This window comes from Lepeophtheirus salmonis, chromosome 3 (assembly GCF_016086655.4).
Source record: "Lepeophtheirus salmonis chromosome 3, UVic_Lsal_1.4, whole genome shotgun sequence".
NCBI lineage: Eukaryota > Metazoa > Arthropoda > Copepoda > Siphonostomatoida > Caligidae > Lepeophtheirus > Lepeophtheirus salmonis.
This window is the reverse complement of record NC_052133.2, coordinates 8,597,192-8,620,348: the sequence shown is the minus strand read 5'-3', so window position 1 is coordinate 8,620,348 and position 23,157 is coordinate 8,597,192. Positions and strand designations below refer to the sequence as shown.

Here is a 23,157-nt window from a genome sequence, read left to right as displayed (position 1 = left end):
AATTCAAATATAACATTTTTTGAATTATTTTTTTTTGAATCTATGCTATTCACAGAAAATTAAATTTTTTGGGGAAAAAAATTTCAAATATTAAATTTTTTAGTAAAAAGCAAAAATTTCTTAATATGGGGGGAGGGGCTGACTACTGCCAACTCCTTGCAGAAGCCCCTCAAATCAAAAAATTCCAAATACCAAGCACCCCCTCCCCTTCCCAATAATTCCTGTGGACACCCCTGAAACAGGATTCTTCGATTCCACTCTGATTCCAACAAGAAATTAGACTTATAGGCTATAACTCCTGAGCAAACCCTTATTTTATCCATAGATGTTCCCTCCTCAAAAATTAAATAATAATTATAACAGCTTAGGAAAAGAAAATTCGCTCTTCAGGTTGCAATCTTTTAAAAAAAAACGGGCGAGCTAAAAAAAGCATCCCCCACAATAAATATAAAATAATCAATAGAGTAACACATAGTCTACTGTCGACTGCAGTCCCGTCTCGGTCAAATCTAGTTCAGTCCTGAATATCAGTTCTTAAACTAATAAAGTTCGGTCCTTGATGACGACACTCTACTCCATTTCTTTTTTTATATAAATCCGTCTAAATTCAAATCTAGTTCAGTCCTGAATATCCGTTCTTAAACTAATAAAGTTTGGTCCTTGATGACGACACTCTACTCCATTTCTTTTTTTTATATAAATCCGTCTAAATACTGAAAGTCGGAAGGACTGGCACAAAAATTTAGTAACACTGATAAATCATCAGGGTGACCATGTTGATTTTCGGTCTCTTTTTTTCTTTAACATAGCAGAAGATCATAATAGTTGTCAGGCTTTTTTGACTTTATTTTGACAATAAAACTAACATACTTATGACTATCCGATTTAGATGGTTTCAAACAGTTTTCTGGCTAACTTTTAGTTCCTTGGCAATGGAATAAGTGCTCACATACTGGTCTAACTCGAAGATTTCCATTATTTTATCGACATCTTTTACGTCCAGATTACCAAAACTTTGCTGTTGCATTCAATACTGTATTAGATCATAAACAGCACAATTTTTTTCGGCCGCCTGCTCAGTTATGGCCGTATTGATACTGAAGAATATATCCATATCGATTTTTTCTCTTTTTTTACCTCCATTTTGGAACGCTGTAACACAAAACTGGTTTCGCCATACACAAAACTGTAAATTAACTTTTTTGAAGATGTACGCTTAACCTTTCAGTTTTTTTATGCAATGTATTAAACGTGAGATATAGCTCACTAAAGACATCTTGTGAAAAACGCTCAGAACTTTTTACTTAAGCTAATATTATTTTCATCACTCAGAATTAGAGGATGAAGGGAAAAACGCCATTTTCTAGAGCATTTATTTATTTTTTTGGCAATAGATCACAACGGGTATAAAATGAATAATTATATTTATAATTCATACAAATATGAACGCCACATGGATATTTTGAGAACTGCACAGGCTGTGTAGCAAATGTATTTATAAATGTGTAAATAATTCAATACCTCACTTTTGTATGAAGAATATTTAAAGATAAACAGTCTACCTAATATATGGACATAAGTCCAAGCTTGGACATCCAATCATAAAAGTTTTATTATATAGACTATAACCGGTCAGAGCCGTTAGAAGGATTTTTTGAGGGTGCTTAACACAATATTTTTTTGTTTTCATAAATGGGAAATTTTATCAAAAACTTGAAAGAAAGACCGACAAATTGTAAAAAAATGGAAAATAACATTCTAGAACCATTTGACAACAAGTTTTTTGTCAGGGAGGTTGTAACTATTGTTGTGTCGGTCCTTGTTAAGGGCCGAGGACTTCGGTCCGGGCCAGTCCCACTTGTTGGACCTTACAGAAGTTAAAAATGACTGTTCGCTACGTCATTGATAGTGTTTAAATTATTAAGGCCCCCTCCCCCTTAATAATTTGTTAATTCATGAAAATGAGCAAATTAATTTAGCCCAACTGTTTGGATACAAGAGCATTTTTATGCCTCTAGAAACCCCCCACGAAAATTAATTTTCACTTTTTCGTATTTTTCAAATATACTTTCTAAGTAATATGAAAAAACTCGAAAATATCGTGGCTATGAAAGAATTTTATTCTTAAAATAAAAGTTATACAACATTTTAAGTTTATAAAGTACAATTTTAAGATCATATAAAAGGTTAAAAGTAACTTAAAAGGTCAACTTCGTCTAAATTTTTATTTTAGCGTGTGTATCCAATTTTTAGGGTGACCTATTAATTCGATCTTCTGGTGTATTTTAATGAAAAAATGATGTTTGTAAAGTTTAAGTCTTCAAAGGGGGTTTTTTCGAGCTCAATATCTATTTGAAAATGACTTTTTTTAACGGCAATATCTATTTGAAAATGACTTTTTTTAACGGCATTATCTATTTGTAAAGGGATTCAAAAGTTTAAATTTTAAAGTTAGGGTTTCTGAATTTCATAAGTTTGAAATTTAAAGTTATGTTGTTGAATTTCAAAAGTTTAATTAAAGTTCCTTTTCTGAAGTGATACAATAGAATATAATATTCATCATTTTGAAAAAACAAAAACAAATTGTAGCCCAACGAATTACTTTGGATACCCAAAGGATCAAACCCACTTTACTGACCTCCAAATTGAATCAAATAACTATCTGAGCTCACTCTTAAATTTTATTGTAGGTAGCTAAAGTAATAGAAATTACTGCTAAGTGAGTGCCCAAAACAAATGTACACATAGTTCAAATAAATAATATGATTTCGTTTCCTTTTCGAAGAGAGGTTGTTGCAATATACAATAAACGTAACAGCGAGTCCAATATTATTATAGCAATAATTATAATAAAAACTAATCATTATGTTGTAATATTTATTACATTGGGTGGGTTATTCATTGTTTGGGCATCAGTAATGAGCAAAAATCAGGATCCTATTTTATTTACGTCCGAATTAGGGTATAATGTGAATAAAATTCGAGACAAGTATCCATTTAATTTTGGTTTTGGATTTGTATCCGAAATTTACTCGAATATTGACGTCCGTGATCCAAAACGACCCGGATCTAAAAATGTGGACCCCTCCTATTTTTAGCTGAGGCCCAGTTCGACATTGACTTTTTTTTTCGTAGAGGGTTTTAAATGATTTATTATAAACCGACCTGGACCGATAATTCGGCCCCGACCGCAGTCTGAAACCCTGGAGCGAAATATAAATCGCAGACTAAAATTTAAACCCTGGATCACAATTTAAATCGTAGATCGTAATGACTTTTTCTAGAAATAAAAAAAAAGTAACTCTTTTTTTGTGTATACCAAATTTTACTATGGACCGGTCCGTACAGAACTTGGATCGAATGTACAAAGATTATAAGGGTCTCAGACCTATCAAGGATTTTCAAACCGAAATCCAACACTACTCATAATAAAAAATAGAAGGAAAAAAAAACAAAAAAAAAAACAATATTCCTACCGTTTACAAGGATTTGAATAAAGATTTTCATGGAGCAGATAAGAATAGGCGCGAGTGTTTTGACTTGCTCCACACATTTGGACAAACATTCCCGATGTACTTGATGTGTAAGGTCCTCTATACGTTTTTCGACATCAAATGTAACCTAATTCAGAATCAAAATGGTTAATCATGCAACTGCAAGGAGTAGCAAAATTACACATACTTTAGAAAGACACGGACTCAAATCCTTGACAAATTGTACCAAGTCCTCCATGGACTCAATCACTTCAGCCACAGAGAGATAATCCAATACTTTTTTACATTCCCTAACAATTTTACGGACTTCAGACTCATCAAATACCATGAGAACATTGGACGTTCCTTGAAGGATAAGTCGTGAGCCCTCTATTAATTTAGAGCGTGCTAATTTGGAGAGAGGATCCAATTGACTGATGGAAGCGGCATCTTCTAGGAGATGTGCAGCATTTTCCACTTTGGATAAGGCTTGCGGCATGTCTTGTTTAAGGATGGCATCATCCGAGCTAATTACCATTTCTCTGCCCACCTGAATGAATGGATATATGAAATTTTATAAATACAGCTCCATCTATGTATACAATAAGAACTACTCTGATAAATAAGAAAACTTTATTTCCTCATTCCCAAATCTATTCTCATTTGATTCTACATTTTATCATGTTGGTACACATGTCCACAACACATGTTCTTAATATCAGCCATTTTGCATTGTAAGTTGTTTTTTTTTACAGATGAAAAGGTTAGACGTCTTTCTGTGGTCTCCGCAATTGTTTATTTTTGAAAAAAAAAATGAGTAGAAAAAATTAAATTGAGGGAAAAAATCTTTAAAAACGTTTGAAACAAACGTTTTTAAAGATTTTTTCCCTCAATTTAATTTTAATTCCTAAAATATTATTATTATTTTACAAAATGCTAAATTTTGAAAAATAAACAATTTTTAAAACGTTATTAAATAAGTTTCGTCTAAATTATTTTTCTCCCACGGTTTTTTTTTCAATAAAAGAAAATTGCAGAGCACACCAATAGACGTTTAATCTTTTTATCTGTTAAAAAACTAGACATGCAAATATTGTGGGCATGTCTACTAAACGGGTGCAGATACCTTACCGAACCGACATTTTGACAAAAAAATTATAAACATATTCTAAAATGATTTTACTCAAATGTTAAAAGATAAAACAGGGGCTTCAGCAGGGGGTGGACTGGAAGGGGTGTGGCCTCCCAAATTAAGGAATTTTTTCTTTTTACTAGATAATTTAATATTTGAAATTTTAATTTTTTCTGAACAGTTGTAGATTTTTGATTTTTTTTTTCCAAAAAATTTAATTTTATGTATATCGCTGTAAACTTTTGATATTTAAATGAATGAACGTTTAATCATTGGGATTTGTGACACAAAATTATTAAACATTTCATCTTTTAAAATTTGAGTAACATGAATAGAAATCATAATTAACATAGAATTGCAGCATGAATTACACAGGGTAATAATTTGAGAGAAATTTTGTACAAATGGATTGAAGACAATACTCGAATTTAAGTATAAGCGCAGAATTCAAAACTGATCTCAGTTTTTCTTTCAGTCATCTTAATTCTAAAATTTCTTGAATTATTGTAATTCGGGGCTTTTATCGTTCAGAGTCATTTTTACCCTTAAAACAATCCCCAAATTAAAAGTAGGATTAATAAAACTTATGGAAAAGGGTTTTTTATGATTGAAAAGTGTTTTTATTGATTATGTATCTTGTACTGAACTCGATATATTTCCATTTTTAGGTTAAAAAAGGATGAAAACCGGCACTCTATTTTAAACCCTTATAACTTGTTCATAATACATAGAGATGAGGAATTTTATAGCGTAATTAATGTATAATTGAAAAAAGATATATATAAAAAATATGCATCTCCAAGTATTTTCGTTCCATTTTGGAATGATCCCCTTTTTTATGGGGCTGTACAGGCAAATGGTCAACATTATCATCATATTGTTTTCCAATTTCATGACGTCATCCCTCATAAAAGGAAGATCAAGGCAATCGAAAGAAGATACTTCAAACTTGATCATCCATCTGAAAAGATGTTCGAATTCGGATTCCGAGTTCCACAAGGGACGACGGGAGGATAATTCATCCGAGGAAAAATACTAGACCTCATAAAGGAGTAAGATGGACTCCTTCCTTGGGAATGAGATACCAGGATCTAAACAACAAAGCGATTCATTCTTGATGTGTAGATAATTTTAATATTTCTTAATGGGTTCACTTAAAAAATAGAAAATGGAAGAAAAATTCTTTGGAGATGAATTCATTGAATATCTTTCTATAATATAAGCCATGATATTTATCATCACTATGTATTATGAATAAGTTATGAGGGCCTAATGAAGAGTGGCATTTTTCATCATTTATTAGCCTAAAAATGGAAATATATCGAGTTGAGTACAAGATAAAGAATCAATAAAAACCCTTTTACAGAAGTTTGATTAATCCTACTTTTAATTTGGGATTGTTTTAAAGGTACAAAATTACTCTGAAGGATAATAATCCCGAATTACTATAATCACAGATATTTCATAATTCCGATGATTGAGAGAAAAACTGAGATCTGTTTTGGATTCTGCACTCAAAGATAAATTCCTTGTGCTATCATAAAATATAAACATTATTTTTCTAGAACTAGTACAAAGATAATAAAAAATAAATATGACAATCGAATGAGAATTAAATTCGAAATTAGACAATAACAATGTCTAACCTCCTATCTATATAAACTATTTTGAATGACATAAATTATAATTGGTTTACATTTTTAAGAACAAGAGTGTTTACACAATTTCAAACTGCACTTCTATCACACATATTGCAAAAACGATGCAGAAAACGGGTTGTAATTAATATATACATACACACGCAAATAAATTATTCGAAGACCAAATAAGGACTTATTTCCCTTCAATGTGTTTGTTGGAGAAAATAATCACGTTGACTGATAAATACTTAGAACGACAGTTCTATCCAAAATGGACAGAACAAACAAACAGTCAGATTTGATAAAGTATGCACTTACCTTGACGAGATTATGAACTGCTTTAGAAACAGCTTGAACCGGTCGCACAAGGTCCGGCATTTCATGTCCAGCTTCTCCTTCTTCATGGATTATAACCAGTCTGGAAACCTGCAGAATAAATATAGTTTCAAATTAATTGGACATGTGGATAAATGTAATATCATTTATATATAAGAGATGCGAAAATTAGTAAATTATATATAATTAATCGATTCTTTTAACTCTAATAGATATATTGTTAAAGTGTGTTTATGAAAAAAAAATGGAGTCCTAATATGTAAGAACTGAATTAATACAACCAGATGTTTGAGAAAGAGTGAAAAGACTAACTGACCGCTGCCAATATATTAGGTTGTTCCGAAATGATTGAGATTGAAATCCCATTCAAAAGTTTTAAAAAAAGTACTCAATCATGTCACATGGTCTCCTTTGACTCGGATAAACTTATGGTAATGGTTCTCCAACTCCCGCAACTGCCTGGAGAGCTCCTCTTCGTTCCCTAACTTAATCATCTGCTGAACGCCATGTGTGAAGTCTTCATGGCTATCAAAATCGTAATACTAGAGCAGGTGCTTCAGCTTATAGAAGATAAATCCGTCAGAGAGATTGAGATCCGGGATGTAGGGACTCTGTTTGATCGTCTCCACCTTTCCCCGCGAAAAAAACTCGCTCATCTTTGTTGACCTGGGCGAGAGAATATGATACTCACATGCTGAGGAGGTTTTGGAAGCGGAGATCATCAGTCAAGATTCTTAAAACCGCTGTGAGGGGAAGGACAGCTCTGCTAAGACCCCTCAAACACTCTATCGGGGTTTGTTCTTTACCAGGTCTCCCGGAGACGTCCTGATGGGCACCGTTCACGAGATTTAAAGTGACATCCCACATCTCAAAAGCTTACCGAAAGATGGTTGCATGACTACAAAAGGCATCAGGGATAGTAAGATTGGAATGGATCTCATACACTGTTTTGCCCAATTTTGTAGCGTATCAAATAGTAGGAACGAAAATCAAATTGAGAAACATGTGCAAATGTGGTATATAGGCATTAGCTATTTAGTCTTTGAATAACTATGGAATGTTTTTGCCACAATCATTTCGGAACAGACTAATATATACCTACAGATGAATACGATATTAAAGCTATTACGTATTAAAATAATTATTATCAAAATTCAAAATGTAATCTAATGACATAAATAAGTATAAAATAATGATTTAGAGATACACAGATACTTTTAATTCAAAAACACACAACAGAAATAACCAAATAATTATACTAGTCAGAACAGTACCCATGCTCTGATGCACTCTGAGTGAAAATGGAATAAAGATGGGACATGTTCCATACCTGCAAAACGACTGGCTCTAATATTTGACCAAGAGCTACTGTTCGAAACATAATTAATGATAATTGGCCAATCAGGAGAGGAGGACTTCCTATTTAATATATTGTGTAAAGGACACTTCTCTTCTTTTTTTTCTTTTTGTAAAAAACACACACCCTAATAACGACGACGACGACAATAAATGATATCAGAGTAGTCGTCCATGACAAGATGCGTATTAAAACAACAAGAATAATCTCCGAGAATCCAATCTCCTTTGCTCAAGAAGCACGAAGTAAATAATATACGAACAACATCTACTCTTTGAGTGACTCCAACCGCTTTGATATGATGTCGCTGAGACTTACTTACTCAAAAAGAAAACATACATGCATCCACTAGAGTCACCCACGCAAAAATTATGGGTCTAATAAATAGGTATGTGTTTTTTACGGGAATGGATCAGTACGCGATGATGTTACTTAACAGCAATTTTGCTCTTGCTTATAGTTATATAAAGAGGAGGGGAACGAAAGAGAATTCTAATCAATTCCCTTCTCCTTCACTCAATTACACAACGAGCTCTCAATGGATATCCCAACTGTGAGCAAACATCCCAAAAAACTCTACTTGGGGACGTATTTAATCTCTTCAAATACCACATATCAAAAGTCATGATAAAGCCTCAATAAATTCCTCAGATCAAATCAAAACAATACTCATCACTGACTCATTAAATGAAGTAATTATACATATTATATTACTAGTAGACTTGAGGTTCGGTCTGAAAATCCTAGACCCGTTCTGATTTGTAGTGCACCGAACTCATTCGGTCCTTTAAAGAAGGTCGGTCAGGACCCGTCTCAAATAAATTGTTTATTTAAATCACGGTGTGGCCTTGCTAACGCAACAATATATACTCTATTTTGTTGTCAGCTGTGAATCAATGTTCTAAGTGTTGATTGGTTGAATTTGAATTAGCTCTTTTAAGGTGAATAATCATTCCATAGTTGGGTAGAAATGACCAACTATGGAATTATTTTGGGCGTTAGTTCACTTTTTTTAAAAGGAAAGATTGCTTGAAGTAACAAAGGTAATGACGTGATATATGGATCGGTCTTATTTAAAATTGGGACTAAATCGATTCTGTAGATGAATTTTTGATGACTTCAGTTATGTTTCAAAATAAGGAGCATCGACCTAGAATAACGTCACATGAAGTTAAATGTATCTTGGACCGAGTCTCAACACCGCCACTTAGCACATCTATAATAAAAATAACTTTGTCGAAACAAAGACTACTAAGATATTTAGGACTGAAGACGTCAATCCATCTAATTCAGTCTCGATCCTTTCCAGTTCAGTCCTGCATATCCTAAAAACTTAAAAAAGCTCCAAGGACTGCCAGTTAAGGACCGGTCTTAATGGCAGACAGTCCCAACAACCAATAGGACAAGTCCCAATGACCGGCAGTCCTAAGTGTCAATAGGACCGGTCCTAAGACTGGACTGAGAGTAAACTGGAAGGGACTATAGTCTTTAGTCGTCCTAAATAAGGACCGACACAACCCTAGGTGTAATACCCCACCCCTCCCTTTGGTCTAATGTAAAATCTAGGGGTTAAAGGATCCAAGTTCTTAGACTCTCGCGAAACAGAAAATCTGCGTCCACACTTTCCTTTGCCGGAAAAAAAGAGGCAAAAACCTAGTGTTCTACCAGACTTTATTAAGGACTGAAGACTGCATGCAGTCCCGTCCAGTTTATTGTCTGTCCGTTCTAGTTCATCCTTAAGACTACTAAAGTTCGGTCCTTGATGACAACACTAAACTTTATTTATTTAAATTTATTTCTAGTACTGACAGTCGGATGGGCCGACAGTCTTAAGGATCGGTCCGAATGTTTAATAGGGCCCATCCTTAGACTGGACCGAATAAATAAGGACTAACACAACACTAATTGACATCATCAGATTAAAAAGATAACCAGTTTACCAAAATGACCACCGATAGGTATAAAACATAAATATATATTTGATAAATAAATAAGCCAATAGTTCTTTCTTTAAAAAACGAATGAACATCACCAAAGAAAAACATAATAATGTATTAAACATTAGAACATAAGTATAGAATGTTCCTACGTAGTTTGAACAACAAAAAAAAGCAAACACCCTCGACAATAAGCTATATATGGAAAAACTGATAGTCAGGTGCGAGTTTTGACCTCTAGGAGTATAATCAATGTTGTAATTGGTATTTGTACAATCGCTTTGAAAGGATAAACTCATGGCAAATTGAATATGTACTTGCTCAAGTACTCTCATTAAAGGATCCTTCAAAAAATCATCAACACTTTAAATATATGGGAATTTAACCCTCTGATATAAACTCTATAAGGCTATCAAAGAACATCATTTAAATCCTACATAATACAGCGTATTATAACATAACTTCCTTTTTCCAAAAGAGAATAAAACACCTTTTATAAATCAGAACTGTTTTTTGTTTGTTTGTTTCATAATGATGGTAGACATTTAAAGTTTTGTTTTACATATTCTTGAAAGACATATCATATAGGTGAAGTCCTCCATTGGTGTATTTTAATACCCGGTGATTTTTTCATTTTTATTTTTTTGTTTTTCTTTCAATAACTTTTCATTGAGAAGTTTAAAGGGCAAAGCTATTTTATATTAAAAGATGCAGAATTATTTTGGGAACATATCTTATTTTATAGTCGTTGATAATTAGTTTATTCAGTGATTAGTTATTGAAATTTCTGCAAAGGTCTTAAAAATATTGGTTTCTCCGCATTAAATCCGGTTTCAAATACCCCATTTGTGGAAACTGCTCCAATTTAGAATCTTTGTTTAACAACAATTTGATGGCACTAATTTTAGCACTCTGGTATCCTTGTCCGTGGAGTTATTTGCGTTTCAAATTGTGAAAGTGAATTGAAAAAAATCCTTTTTAGTATATTAGAAATTGAAGCAATTAACGGATTCTTATCAATCGCACTCAGGAGCTAAATTGCAATTAGTTTAATTTGATAAAATATTATCCGCAATTATTTTTCGGCAATATTTATTTTTTTGCTGCAAACGCATGTTCCTCACTACTCTAAAACATGATAGGATCTGACTGTACTTCCAAGAAAATTTTAGAATCTTGCCTCTAGAATGAAACCAAACCCACCTCCCTAGTGTTTTTGCAGCCTAATTGCCGCGCATTATAAAAAAATGAATTGAAGTTGCCGTACCCTGTATGAGCATTGAACAACCACCCTTTACGTGAAGACGAAGACTGTTAAGGCATGTAAAAAATCTACTAAAGAGGAATATTTATGATAAAGGCAAAACGAATATACGAATCCCTCAATCAATAACACAATGTACTCATTATGACACGTAACTAAATTCACATGGAGCCGGCAAAGCCTATGGAAGCAAAAAAATGCGTTGCTACACGTCCATAACCCTCTAATTTGATTTATGGTCATGCAACCAATCCTCAATAATAAATAGAATGAATAAAATAGGTTCAATGAAAGGGACTGTCTACCTTGTACAAAGTGCGGGAGAAAAATTTCCAATCGATTAACCTGCATTTTTTGAGTAAAATGTTGCGTATTTTTATTTTATTTTATTTAGTGATTGCATCATAAATTAGCTTCGTTTTGACGCTATTTTCGTTTTGAATGGACCACCAAATGAATCAACAGGAGAAAAGACATCGTACTGCTATCTTTGGCATCAATTTGTGGACCGTCCACAACATCTAGCATGCCAAGAACGTCCAAAGCTCCAATTAGTAGAGATATGGGCCCATGTACATATTGCTTCCATCATCCCCCGATTTGAACCCCCTTGATTACTTTTGGTGTGGCGCCAAAAGGGCATCACAAATACAACCCCACACCAAAATGTGGATGACATGAAGTCTACCAACAAAAATGTTATCAGCATTCATTTTCTAAAATTGTCCTAAGGAACATAAAATGAGAATGAAGTTAAGAAAACTTGATGATCCGCGTATAGTGCGCATCCTTTTTTTTTTACCTTCTCCTAAAAGGATCAAAATTTTCTTATATTATTTTCTCTTTTGGCTCCGTAGAGTTCCTTTAGAAGAGAGACTTTATTAATCTTTCTTAAATGTTAGAATAATGTCGATCATAATGAATTAATGCAAAATAATGATGAATGCTGGTGTTTAACCCTTATGGATTAAATAAAGAACTTTTGTCTCCCTTCTAACTTTGAACTAGATGTGCACCCTAAAGACGACATCGTAGGGCAATGAAATGTTACAGAGATTATTTGCCTACCAAATCCCAACTTTTCCGAACCAGCCATATTCGAAATTCGAAAAAAGTTAAAAACAAACCACCCTATTGTACGGGCTTCAGGCACTGTATTGAGGCTGTCATTGCATCTAATGAAGGTTATATCGAATATGATCCAGGTTCTGTGATTTGTCCACAATTTTTTAAATCAGTTAATAAAATTTTGAATTTTTGAACCAAACATCTTGTGCACCCTGTATGAATTTATTATTTACATAGGCGGACGAGGATCCCACATAAATTGAACATTGCAACACGTATTATATTAATTTATGAATATGATCAAGATCTTTCGAGAAAGAGATTATAGTCTAATGTATTTACACATGAGTTGAATATGATGATGTCCCCCTGTTTACTGAGTGACCCATTAAAATTTGAATTTTAAACTTCAACAACAAATAATATATTTATTAACAACAGAATTTTAACAAAAATTAATAATCTAATTAGATGTGTTTCTGAGCTCCTTTAATCATTAATGTAATGATGGCATCCATGCGGGGGCAGAAGTCCTGTAATCCACAGTAGATGTATTCGTCTGTTATATCGTCTCAATGCTGGCTGAAAGTGGTTTTAAGGGCCTCACTGTTTGAATGACGCACACTGCAGAGGTTGGCGTCAGGGATGCAGGGACTAAAAGTGCCTAAAAATAACTCAAAAGTATCATTCAAAGTGTCTTGCTTGGGAGGTGATGGGTTTCTTTCATTGCTGAAGTGCCCTCTCCAGTCTCTACGCTCACAAGGATTTTTTCAACCACTTTTTTGATAGCTCTCTGGACAGTCTGTTGTGATGGGCTCACATTGACATGACTGCCCTGGGCTATTTATTTTAACTCCTTTGTATCCAGATTGGCCTTTTTGACGGAGCCCTTCTTCCTTTTTAACGTTTCGGACTTGCTAAAACTATAGACGGTGGTACAGGAGACGCCCAATTGCTTGGAGTTTCTTAATGGAAATTCATCGATCACATTTCAAATGTAACAAATTCTTAATACTTTAATATATCGGAATATAAACTAATTTCGATCACTCAACTTTTATTAATTATTGAATTAGTAAGTATTCAGATGTGAATAAACCACCCGGTATAAGTTAACATTAAGAGGTCATTCAATTTTAAGCAGTTAAAATCCCCGTTAAAAATGCATAATCGACCATAAATTTGGAAGAAAATGTATTACATAACTCAAGTTAGTGTCTTTTTGTGGGTATCCTAAGGGGAGTTCATGTACAGCATAAGATCAAGGTCACACAAAAGGTTAAAAAAAAGTTCAGCATTACAATCGTTTGACTAATAACATATATAATAAATGAATACTGATTTGATGGTCAATCCCTTCAAGTCAATGAGGTCCCATGTAGGAGATCTAGGGGGTTTCACTCCAAACTCTCCAGAGAGTATAAAAAAAATGGTTGGGAAAAACCTTGTGAGGGTGGAGAGGCTACTTTTGATAACAGCAAGTGGGGGATCTCTCCTCCGTTACAACCCTTGACCACATCTTTCGTTTGCAAATCGAAGGAAAGCATGCAGTGTCCTTCATCAAAACACCGATCCCCTCAAATCCAATGTCACCCAGCACTGGTACATCATGACACGGTACTACATCCGCAGCGGGTACCAGGCCTTCCGCCACCACCGCCTGGAAGCAATAATTTCCACTAAGACCGGCTACATTAACGATTAAGAGAGCTCAGGCACACATCTATTTATAGTATTCATTTTGTTGAAATTATATTGCTAATGAAAAAATTATCTCTGGCTTAAGCTAAAAATTAAAAGTGTTCAGATTTTTATGGACCACTCGGACCTAAATAAAATAGGATCCAAATTAAGTTTACATTTTTACTGATTAATAGTTATGAAACAATGAATAACCCAATGCTATTACGATTAGAACATAAATATTAGAATGGATTTTATAATGACATTGTTATAACCACGCGATCCAACTGTTTATGTAGATGCCGCTCCCGGCAATTATCAAGATATGTAGTTAAAAGATGTTACGTCTGATATATCTAGATAATAGTATCTTTTTTTAAATTAAAGCAATCCTATAAAGCTATTGAAGATTCAGTTTCCGGATCTAAGACCCGTCGTCCTATCTTTATTAAGCAATACTTAAAGCTTTTTAACTATACACATAAATATTAAGAGTAAATCATGATCGCATACAGAAATAAGTTTTTCACTGGAAGCTTACCCCTCTTGTTTTTGGGAAATGTCATAATATATTAAAACAGCTTATGAGAAACCCCCCTTGCAAAGCTAATATTAAGTGTTTTATTTTGATTTTCTGTTGCATTTAAAAACGTGTTGTTTTTTATTATTATTTGTGTACATTATACAAGCCTAGTACTTACTACTTAGATAATGAAAGGTTATGAGTGACTGAGGGAAGTGGGCTTATAGTTAACACATGATTTTTAGAATTCATAAACAAGTCTTCTTCCCAAAATAATGATAAAAATTAATTAATCATTGCACCTGGATATGTCGTGTCAGGAGGATTGCCCTTAAACATTTTCACCTTGAACGTTTTCCCCTTGGATTACAATCAAGTCAATAATACTAATAATTAAGCATGGGAAAATCGTAGAAAAAAATAACAGTTTGAGATTAGAAAAGGAAAAAAAAAACGGGTGAAGCTATAGATTTTTTGTTTTCATTTTTGAATGTTAACATCTTACACTGAATTATACTTGATTATTGTTATATTTATATTATCTTTTGTGCATGAATTTATATTAATATGAAGGAACCAAACAATAAGACAAAAATGAAGATAGGCGGAGGTTTGCACTCCCCGAGTGGCCATTCTAATTTTGCAATATTTTCCCTTCACTAATACTATTTTATATGTTGAAGGCTCTCGTCTTTATAGAAGTAATCATGGAATTCTAGAAATATGGAAGACTCGCACCCTTTTCCCGCGTTTTTTTCCTTCCACCTTGAGTGCTAATATTTATACTTTCATTCAACTAGGTGAATCATCTCTCTGATTTTAATCAAACTTTGTTACTGTTCATCATTAGTCATTACTCATTACCTTCCCATATTCATCATCTCATAAGGATAAATATCTAATATCATCGGAGAAATATTAGTTAATTTTGAGAAGTTTTGTAAGTAAAAAACTAATTAATTTGATTAAATCGGCTCTTCAAATACTCTGACATCAGCTTTTCTCATTATAATAAGGATCGTATTATTAATTATTATATGATGATATTATTATTATAATGAAGGTCCTAATATTAAATTTGATGCCATGTTGTAGGTGTTTTTAAAATCATGCCAGCTTGTTGTTGTGTACCCAGTTGTCGGACTGGATATAAAAAAGATCCTAAGGATCCTACCGTTTCTCTTCACTCCTTCCCACAAGATGAATTCTTAAAAAGTGCCTGGCTTAGAGCCATAACTAGGAAAACTGACGGAACTTAGGCACCTTCTAGGTATTCAAGAGTGTGTTCCCTCCGTTATAAAGATAAGGATTTTGTTACAAGGAGTTAAGATGATCGTCGGAGGAGTAGAAAGAAGCAATTATCGTCTATGGATCCTAAACTCAGGACCCGTTATTTAAAACCGTCTGCTCTTCTAAGAATTTTCGCTAATCTTCGAAAATACTTATCTTCGGGAAAACGTGAGAGGACAACAAAGAAAGCTTCATCATCAGCAAAGCTTTCTTCTGAAAATTTATGCCTTATCCATGCATAAAAAATGGACCCGGTAGACAATTTTGAGGACTTATGTTCCAAATTGGTCATTGAACAACTTCTAGAAGATATATTTTCTAAGAGAACAGAGGATTGCATTCAACTTTACTGCTTGGAAGGTTCATCCAAAGCATTCCTTGAAATAAAATTCATAAAAAGTATTGAAATGGATCTTACATTCTCAATTTTTAACAAAAATATCAGAGTGAATCCTAAAATGATAACTTTGCCATCACCAAACCACTTGAAAAAACTCTCATCGTCTTTTACTATGAATGTTGGATTATCTTCTTCCTCTAAACACTACTTATTTACAAGAGCCTGTCTGATAATGAGAAAATATTTGTACTTTGGTCGATGAAGTTTTTACTGCACAAAGAGTGGAGTTTTTTGGAGGAAGATGAACAGGGCAGGATGGCGGTCAAATTACAAAAGCTTTACTTGTTTTTTATGATTAAATCATGATATTGACCTTTCATCTCCAAATTTTCAGCACATCCTTGACTTATACGAAATGGAAAAGCATAAAAATGTCAAAATTGCACACAAGTTAATTTCAAAAGAGGTGAATTCAACTCCTATTGAAAAAACCAACGTTTTACTGGCTGTCAGTATTGTCCATGAAAGCACAGTTGCAGCTCTTCAGTATTACTCCTCAACGTACCCTGCATGGAAAGTTACTGGAAACTTTGTCTCCGTTGTAAGAAAGTATTGGAATATCGTAAATTGTAAGACGCCTTCTGCGGGAGTTCGAAAAAGGTATACTTCAAAGGAAACACTCAGCAAAAGGACATGATCTTTGGTTACTTCCAGTGAATCTGGTCTCAAAGAGTCTAAACATAAACTCTTGAAGCAAATAAATACAGGAGGTCTCTATTCTCCGACTGACTTTTGTTTTAATATGATCACCAAAGTATTTGTGGTGTATCAAATTATAATACGAAATAAAAAATCAAGGTCTCAATTTTTTCAATGCCAAAATTTAGGAAAACTATTTTCTACTCTATGTTGTGAACTTGTTTATGACTTTGAGAACTATTTATGCTATAATTGTTCTTCTAATCATTCATTACAAAGTTTATTTTCTCATTGTTCGATGCAATTACTTAATATTAAGACAAAAAATTCTAATAGAAATCTTAATAGTGACGTTAATATGAAAAGATCAGCTGCACACACCCAAAAAAAAATTGTAATAAAATTAGAAAAATTCTTAAACTATCTTCCCATCAATAATAAAATTCAAGAATAGTAATTAATCCTCTTATATTTAATAAATTTCTCTCAGATCAACAAAAAATCCTTATACATTATTCACGAACTATGCGTGGTTAATTGATACATCCTTCAACAAAAGAGTGTATAAAGAGGATCCCGTTCTTCCCTTGAAGTGGCAACATATAGTCGTGGGTATGAGATCTCAACATAGGCATAGGTCTCAAGTAGGCTTGATGCTTCATTCGTGGAAGCCTTCCAACGAGGAAGCCAATTTTTTCAGGGATTGACTCTAAGCCTCCTTTTGAGGACTCACGCCAGTTGGTTTAAGGTTTGTGATAGTTAGACTTCATCAATCCAACAAAGCATTTACAGAAACCCCATGGGATAAAATCCTATTCTCTACGTTAGTCGTTCCTTGCTCTGTGAGAGTCCATTAGACGAAGTGGCTCATGTGAGCTGGGAGAGTTCGACTGTCAACCAAGGAAACGGCTACAGAGCGCCTTTGGTATCGAATGTCAAACATTTTCTATAATATAATGCCCGATAATAGTATACTGTTATACAAGCATAAATAACGGGGGGGGGGGATCTTTTTTTGATGCCCTTAATAAGGAGTAATATCGCCGGGCATTACTACATAATTAGTTTTTGCGCACTAATCTTTAGTATCTTTAGATGAATCTATTATTTCAATATTCTGTATTTATAATTTATTGTAATTATTAGTTATATGATTACAATTGTTTAATTTTGTATATTTAACATAAATGTATAATGGTTTATTTTTTAGTATGTAGATTATATTTAATTTAAGCCTTCTTTTTAAACTTGAAACTTCAAATATATTTCGAAATACTCTACTTAGTCGTTTCATTAGTTATTATTCTGAGAATATGGTTATTAATGAATTACAATTTCATGGAGTGTGACGTTTTCAAATCTACTCTAAGGGATAAAAAAACGTCTAAGTAGTATATCTTCATTAAACATTTTGCATATAAATACTTTCGTTATACCCTCAAAAATCATAATAAAGCAGGCAGCGGATAATCACATCAGTATTTTAAACAAGGATACCATAAGTCTTTCTCCCCCCTTCTCCTTGCACGCGTTTTTCTCTACAGAATTATCAACTTTATGCATGATACAGTTCCCATGTTCGTTAGATGTTAGCATCTTTTCTTAAGGAAATATGTCCTGTAATGAAGAGAATTATTATGCTTATACATTCTCTTCTGTTTAAAAAAACACACACAGAATAATAGCACCTCCCCCTCAGAAAAAAAAATCACTTGTCGACATGTTGTGTCTTCTATTCATTCCTGTTTCGAAGTCTTCCTCATGTGCTCATAAAGTACTTATCTGTTAGGTTTATACAAAATTAAAGAATCCTAATCTTTCCTTTTATTTGTTTTACATCTTTAAATGTTGATTGACTTGTAATAAACATGTTTTGGTCTTTTTTTTTAAATTTCCTTTAATCATATTTAAAGGTACTTTGATCGGTGCCCGGTAATTTTGCCTTAAAGCTACTTTGTCTCAAGGATATTTCGCCTTAATATACGTCTTTATTGTTTATTTTTGGTTGAAATTGATATTCCCTTTCAGTTTTTTTAAATCAAAATATTTCATCTTTATTACTATAAAATGCATTAAATGTTTGTTTTCCTTTGGAATAATGATTGCATTATACTCTTGCCTCATATTATGCTTGTATGTCAATCCATGAGGCTTTTCTAGAATCTTACTAACAGAAACGATATTAGCAATTCTTCGTTTTGAATCGTTGCCGTCTTTATTATTTTTTGAAATTTTAGGACATGATTCCATCATTTTTCCTACAGAAAACAAGCATTTAATGCGCTTTATAGTAATACACATTAAATATTTTGATTTAAAAATTTAAAAAGAATATCAATAAAACATATAAACCTTTTTTATTTATATATTAAAGCGAAACATCCTTGAGACAAAATACCGTAAGGCAAAATTACCTAGCGCCAATTTTATTATAAAAAAAATAACACCCCTCATTATAAGTAGTATTCACTTCATTACGATCCATGTTCAGGGGCGTCCGCATGGTTGTATATATGTATAATAATAATTCCAAAATCCATAGTTATTAAAAAAAATTAAGTTTCAAACTATAAATATTTTGTAAAAATTTTGCATAAATACATATTCACAAAAAAATAAATTTTCAGAAAAAAAACCCCTCAAAAATACGTAAATGTTCAAAGAAAAATAAATTTTCAGAAAAAAACCCTCAAAAATACGTAAATATTCAAAGAAAAATAAATTTTTTGGAATAAAATTAAAAAAATTAATAAAATTCAAATGCAAGTTTTAACAAAAAATGATTTTTTTTTTAAAATACAAATATCTTAAATTTGTGTGGGACTTTAGCCCCTCTAGCCCACCCCGTGCGGACGCCCCTGATGTTGAAGGTGAATCCTCCTAGAACTATGTCAGTCTAGTGTTGTGTAGGTCCAGTCCAGTCTTAGGACCGGTCACATCGGTCCTTAGGACTGTCAGTCTTTGAGACCGTCCTTACAACCATTAGTCCTACAGACCGGTCCTTGGGACCGATCCTTAACTGTCGGTACTTGGAATTTTTCTTTAATATATCGATGGTTTATTGAGCCAAATAAGATATATGAAATATGTTAAGATTATTGTACATATCTTGCAAAAAATATTATATTTTTCATTATAATACGAACATATTATACTGTTACTTGGATATATAATTTATTCTGTTATATAACGGAATAATTAAAAGGAGGAAAAATACTCTCAATGACGTCACGAGAGATCAAAGTGGGACTATACCGGACTGGACCAAGGTCCTAAATAAGGACCAATACAATACTGAATATCACTTTTACATGAAATACAGATATCAAACATCCAAACTAACCAAGAATCAAAATTTCATCCACGTTTTTACATAGATGTAGTAAAAACGTTTAGAGACATATGTAATTATGTAGAATGAATATTCACGTGACACGAATAACTAATGTTAAGTCTCCCTTATGAATAAGTAATTAATATATATGTACGTATAAAAGTCATGATACTTTTGAATCGGCATAAATTAATAAATTAGGGTGTCGCTCTTCTGCAACAAATTCTTAATTTCAACAAATTAAAAAGTTATATTTTTTGTTAATCATTAGTCATTTTTTCACAAAAATGATATTATTACATTTTAACTAGTGCATCCTACAATAAGGCAAAAGCAAATTAAAATATATTCTCCACAAGGCAGTGTGAGAGTCTGGAGCTTGGGGGACGCAGCATAAATACATTAAAGAGGTTATTCCTTTATTCCTATATATGGCATTAGCTCTACCATTATAGGCAGATTTCGCAATCAAATAGGAGAGAAAATGGCCTTTGTGTCTCTTTCAAAAGTATGTCTCTTAAAAGACTCAGAAAACATCTTGGTGGTGAATTGCTACTCTTAAGCAAAATATGTTTACCCAAAATATATGTATTACTTGTTAATTACGTACCAAGTGTTTTGAAAAGTCTTGGAATGTTATTAAAATATAAATTTAAAAGGTTTCGTAGGCATGTTCTTTGTAAACATGCGCTTCTAACTTTTTGGCGCGATAGTTTTAAAAGTGATGTGAAAACATGAATATTTTGACAAGATTTATTAATAAAACCATCAACCTTTTTAGGAAAATTCCACCGACCCACAGTTAAGGACCGGTCCCAAGGACCGACAGTCCTAAGACTGGACTGAATAACAATAAACACCGATACAACATTACTAAATGACCAACTTATCGGTCCTTCAGACTGATGAATGGTGAAAAAGACTGGAATAGGAATGCAGCCCAAGGACCAATCCAACTCTAATAGGGTATTTTTACCGTCCAATACGTCTAGTCAGCTAATGCGAGGTACTAGTATCCTCATAGGATTTTGCACGAGGAAAGAATGTGAAAAATCCAAGCTTAAAGCAAAGTTTACTTCACAAAAAAGTGATACCACGGATAAATTTAAAATTGACTTCTTCTTAGGCTTTATAATTTGAGATCCTTGAGGCTATTTTTGGATTGGATGTACAAGAATGGGCACTAAGTATTAAAATGTTTGTTTGGACAACATTGGAAAATTAGACTCACCCTAACTTTATATTTATATAGAATGCAGCGCATGGGAGTCATTCTAAATATGATTAATATACAAAAAAGAATCAATTAACCTATATATTTTGCTCACTGTTTTTCTGCTAATACATACAGAGTGGTCCATTAAAATCTGAACACTTAATTTTAAATTTAAAAAAGATATAATTTAATAATTAGCTGTAGAACTTCAACAAAATTAATACTCTAACAAGATGTGTGACTGAGCTCTGTTAATCCTTAATGTAACCGTCCCTAGCGGCAATGATCGTTTCCAGGGGCGGTGGAAGCCCTGGCAACGGGGTACAGATGTAGTCCTCTATCATGGCGTCCCAGCGCTTTTATGAATTTGTTTGTATAACAGAGACTGCAGGCCTTCCTCTCAACATGCACCCAGAAAGTGGTTGACATCAGGCCTGTAGGGGGCCAAAAGTGTCAAAAAAAGAGTTCAGAAGACTCATTCAAAATAGTCTTACAACAAAAGAGATGGGTTTATTTCCTTCTTGGTGTCAAAAGTGGCCTTTAGAAAATAAAAAGCCTGTTCAGATTGCCAACTAGAATAAACCGCTCACGCTTTCTAGAATATATATTATAGACAATGATGAAAATGCACTGTAGAATGGCCATGTTAGAAAAAAATAAACCGAAAACCAACATGGTAACCCCAACAATTTGAAAAATGTTTTGAAGGAGAAAAAGAATAATGCTCATGACGTTTCATTAGATCAGCTTCAATCAGCGGTGACACAGAAGGAAAGACAAAAGGATATAAACAAGGATATTTTCTAAAATTACTCGATGTCCATCCCCAATTCTAGTCTGAGTCCAATAACAAATCCTCAGGGTGACGCTCCGTCATTTATGAGCACACACAAATGTTAAATCAAGTTTTGAATATAATTAAATCTATTTAGGAAAGGTAATTCACTACTCAGAAATTAAATAATAATGACAATTGCTAAGGAAAAGAAAAGTCCTTCCTTATATTACCAATTACAAATTAACGGGCCAGCTAAAAAACACATCTTTTTTCATTAAAAATAATCATTTTAGGGGAAACCCATATTATAACTTTAATGAGATTATTTATTCATTGAGAAACTTCGATACTTCAATATGGCTTAAATGTATTATTTCTCCACTTTTTATCAGAAGAAACAATTATAGACTATATCGCCCAATTAGAGTTGTGTCGGTTCTTATTTATTCGGTCCAGATCAGTACAGTTTTAGGACCGGTCCTATCGGTCTTTGAGAACGATGCTAAGCACTGTCAGTCCCAGAACTGATTAAACAAAGAAGAAATAATGTTGAGTGACGTCATCAAAGACCGAACATTATAAGTATTTTAGGACTGAACTTGACCGAACCGAGACTGAACTGGAAGGGACTGTAGTCTTCAGTCCTATATAACGACGGAGACAATTCTAGCTACAACATCCTGAATAAATATTAATAATTTAAGAACCACTTCAAAGCACATATGGAACACAATTCTAACGCAATCACCTCCAAAGTTGACCAAATCAATTATATAAAATCATCCCCATGATTACATTTTCGGCAAATACATAATATTAGACATATAGTATCTCCATATAAAGCATACATCTGATTTAGAACTGGGCAATTGATACACAACGAAGTAGAAAATAACGTTCAAGAATTACTTGGAACAGAAACTCAATTAATAAATATATAATATTTTCGATGAAGATAAATAAAATAATAATGCTTTTATTTTAATAGTGTCACTCCTTCTCAGTCGTGGACAATGCTCTTTTTATTCATAGTAAGTTCAAGGAGGTTCATACACAATACACATGAATGATATATGTTAACTATTTT

General features: G+C 33.1%; 1 protein-coding gene across 22 annotated transcripts in view; it reads right to left on the bottom strand.

The window, feature by feature from the left end:
* Positions 1 to 23,157, bottom strand: part of Vinc (vinculin) — a 57,752-nt gene that overhangs the window by 33,594 nt on the left and 1,001 nt on the right. For 12 of the 22 annotated variants that reach the window (XM_071886992.1, XM_071886990.1, XM_071887004.1 and 9 more), the window contains 3 exons: positions 6,564 to 6,671; positions 3,682 to 4,023; positions 3,477 to 3,621 (listed from right to left, as the gene is read on the bottom strand). In XM_071886992.1, the coding sequence (XP_071743093.1) occupies positions 3,477 to 3,621; positions 3,682 to 4,023; positions 6,564 to 6,671 (595 nt within the window). Of the gene's footprint in view, positions 1 to 3,476; positions 3,622 to 3,681; positions 4,024 to 6,563; positions 6,672 to 7,855; positions 8,348 to 23,157 lie in introns of those variants that run through there. The other 10 variants (XM_071886988.1, XM_071886993.1, XM_071886991.1 and 7 more) reach the window with 4 other exon arrangements.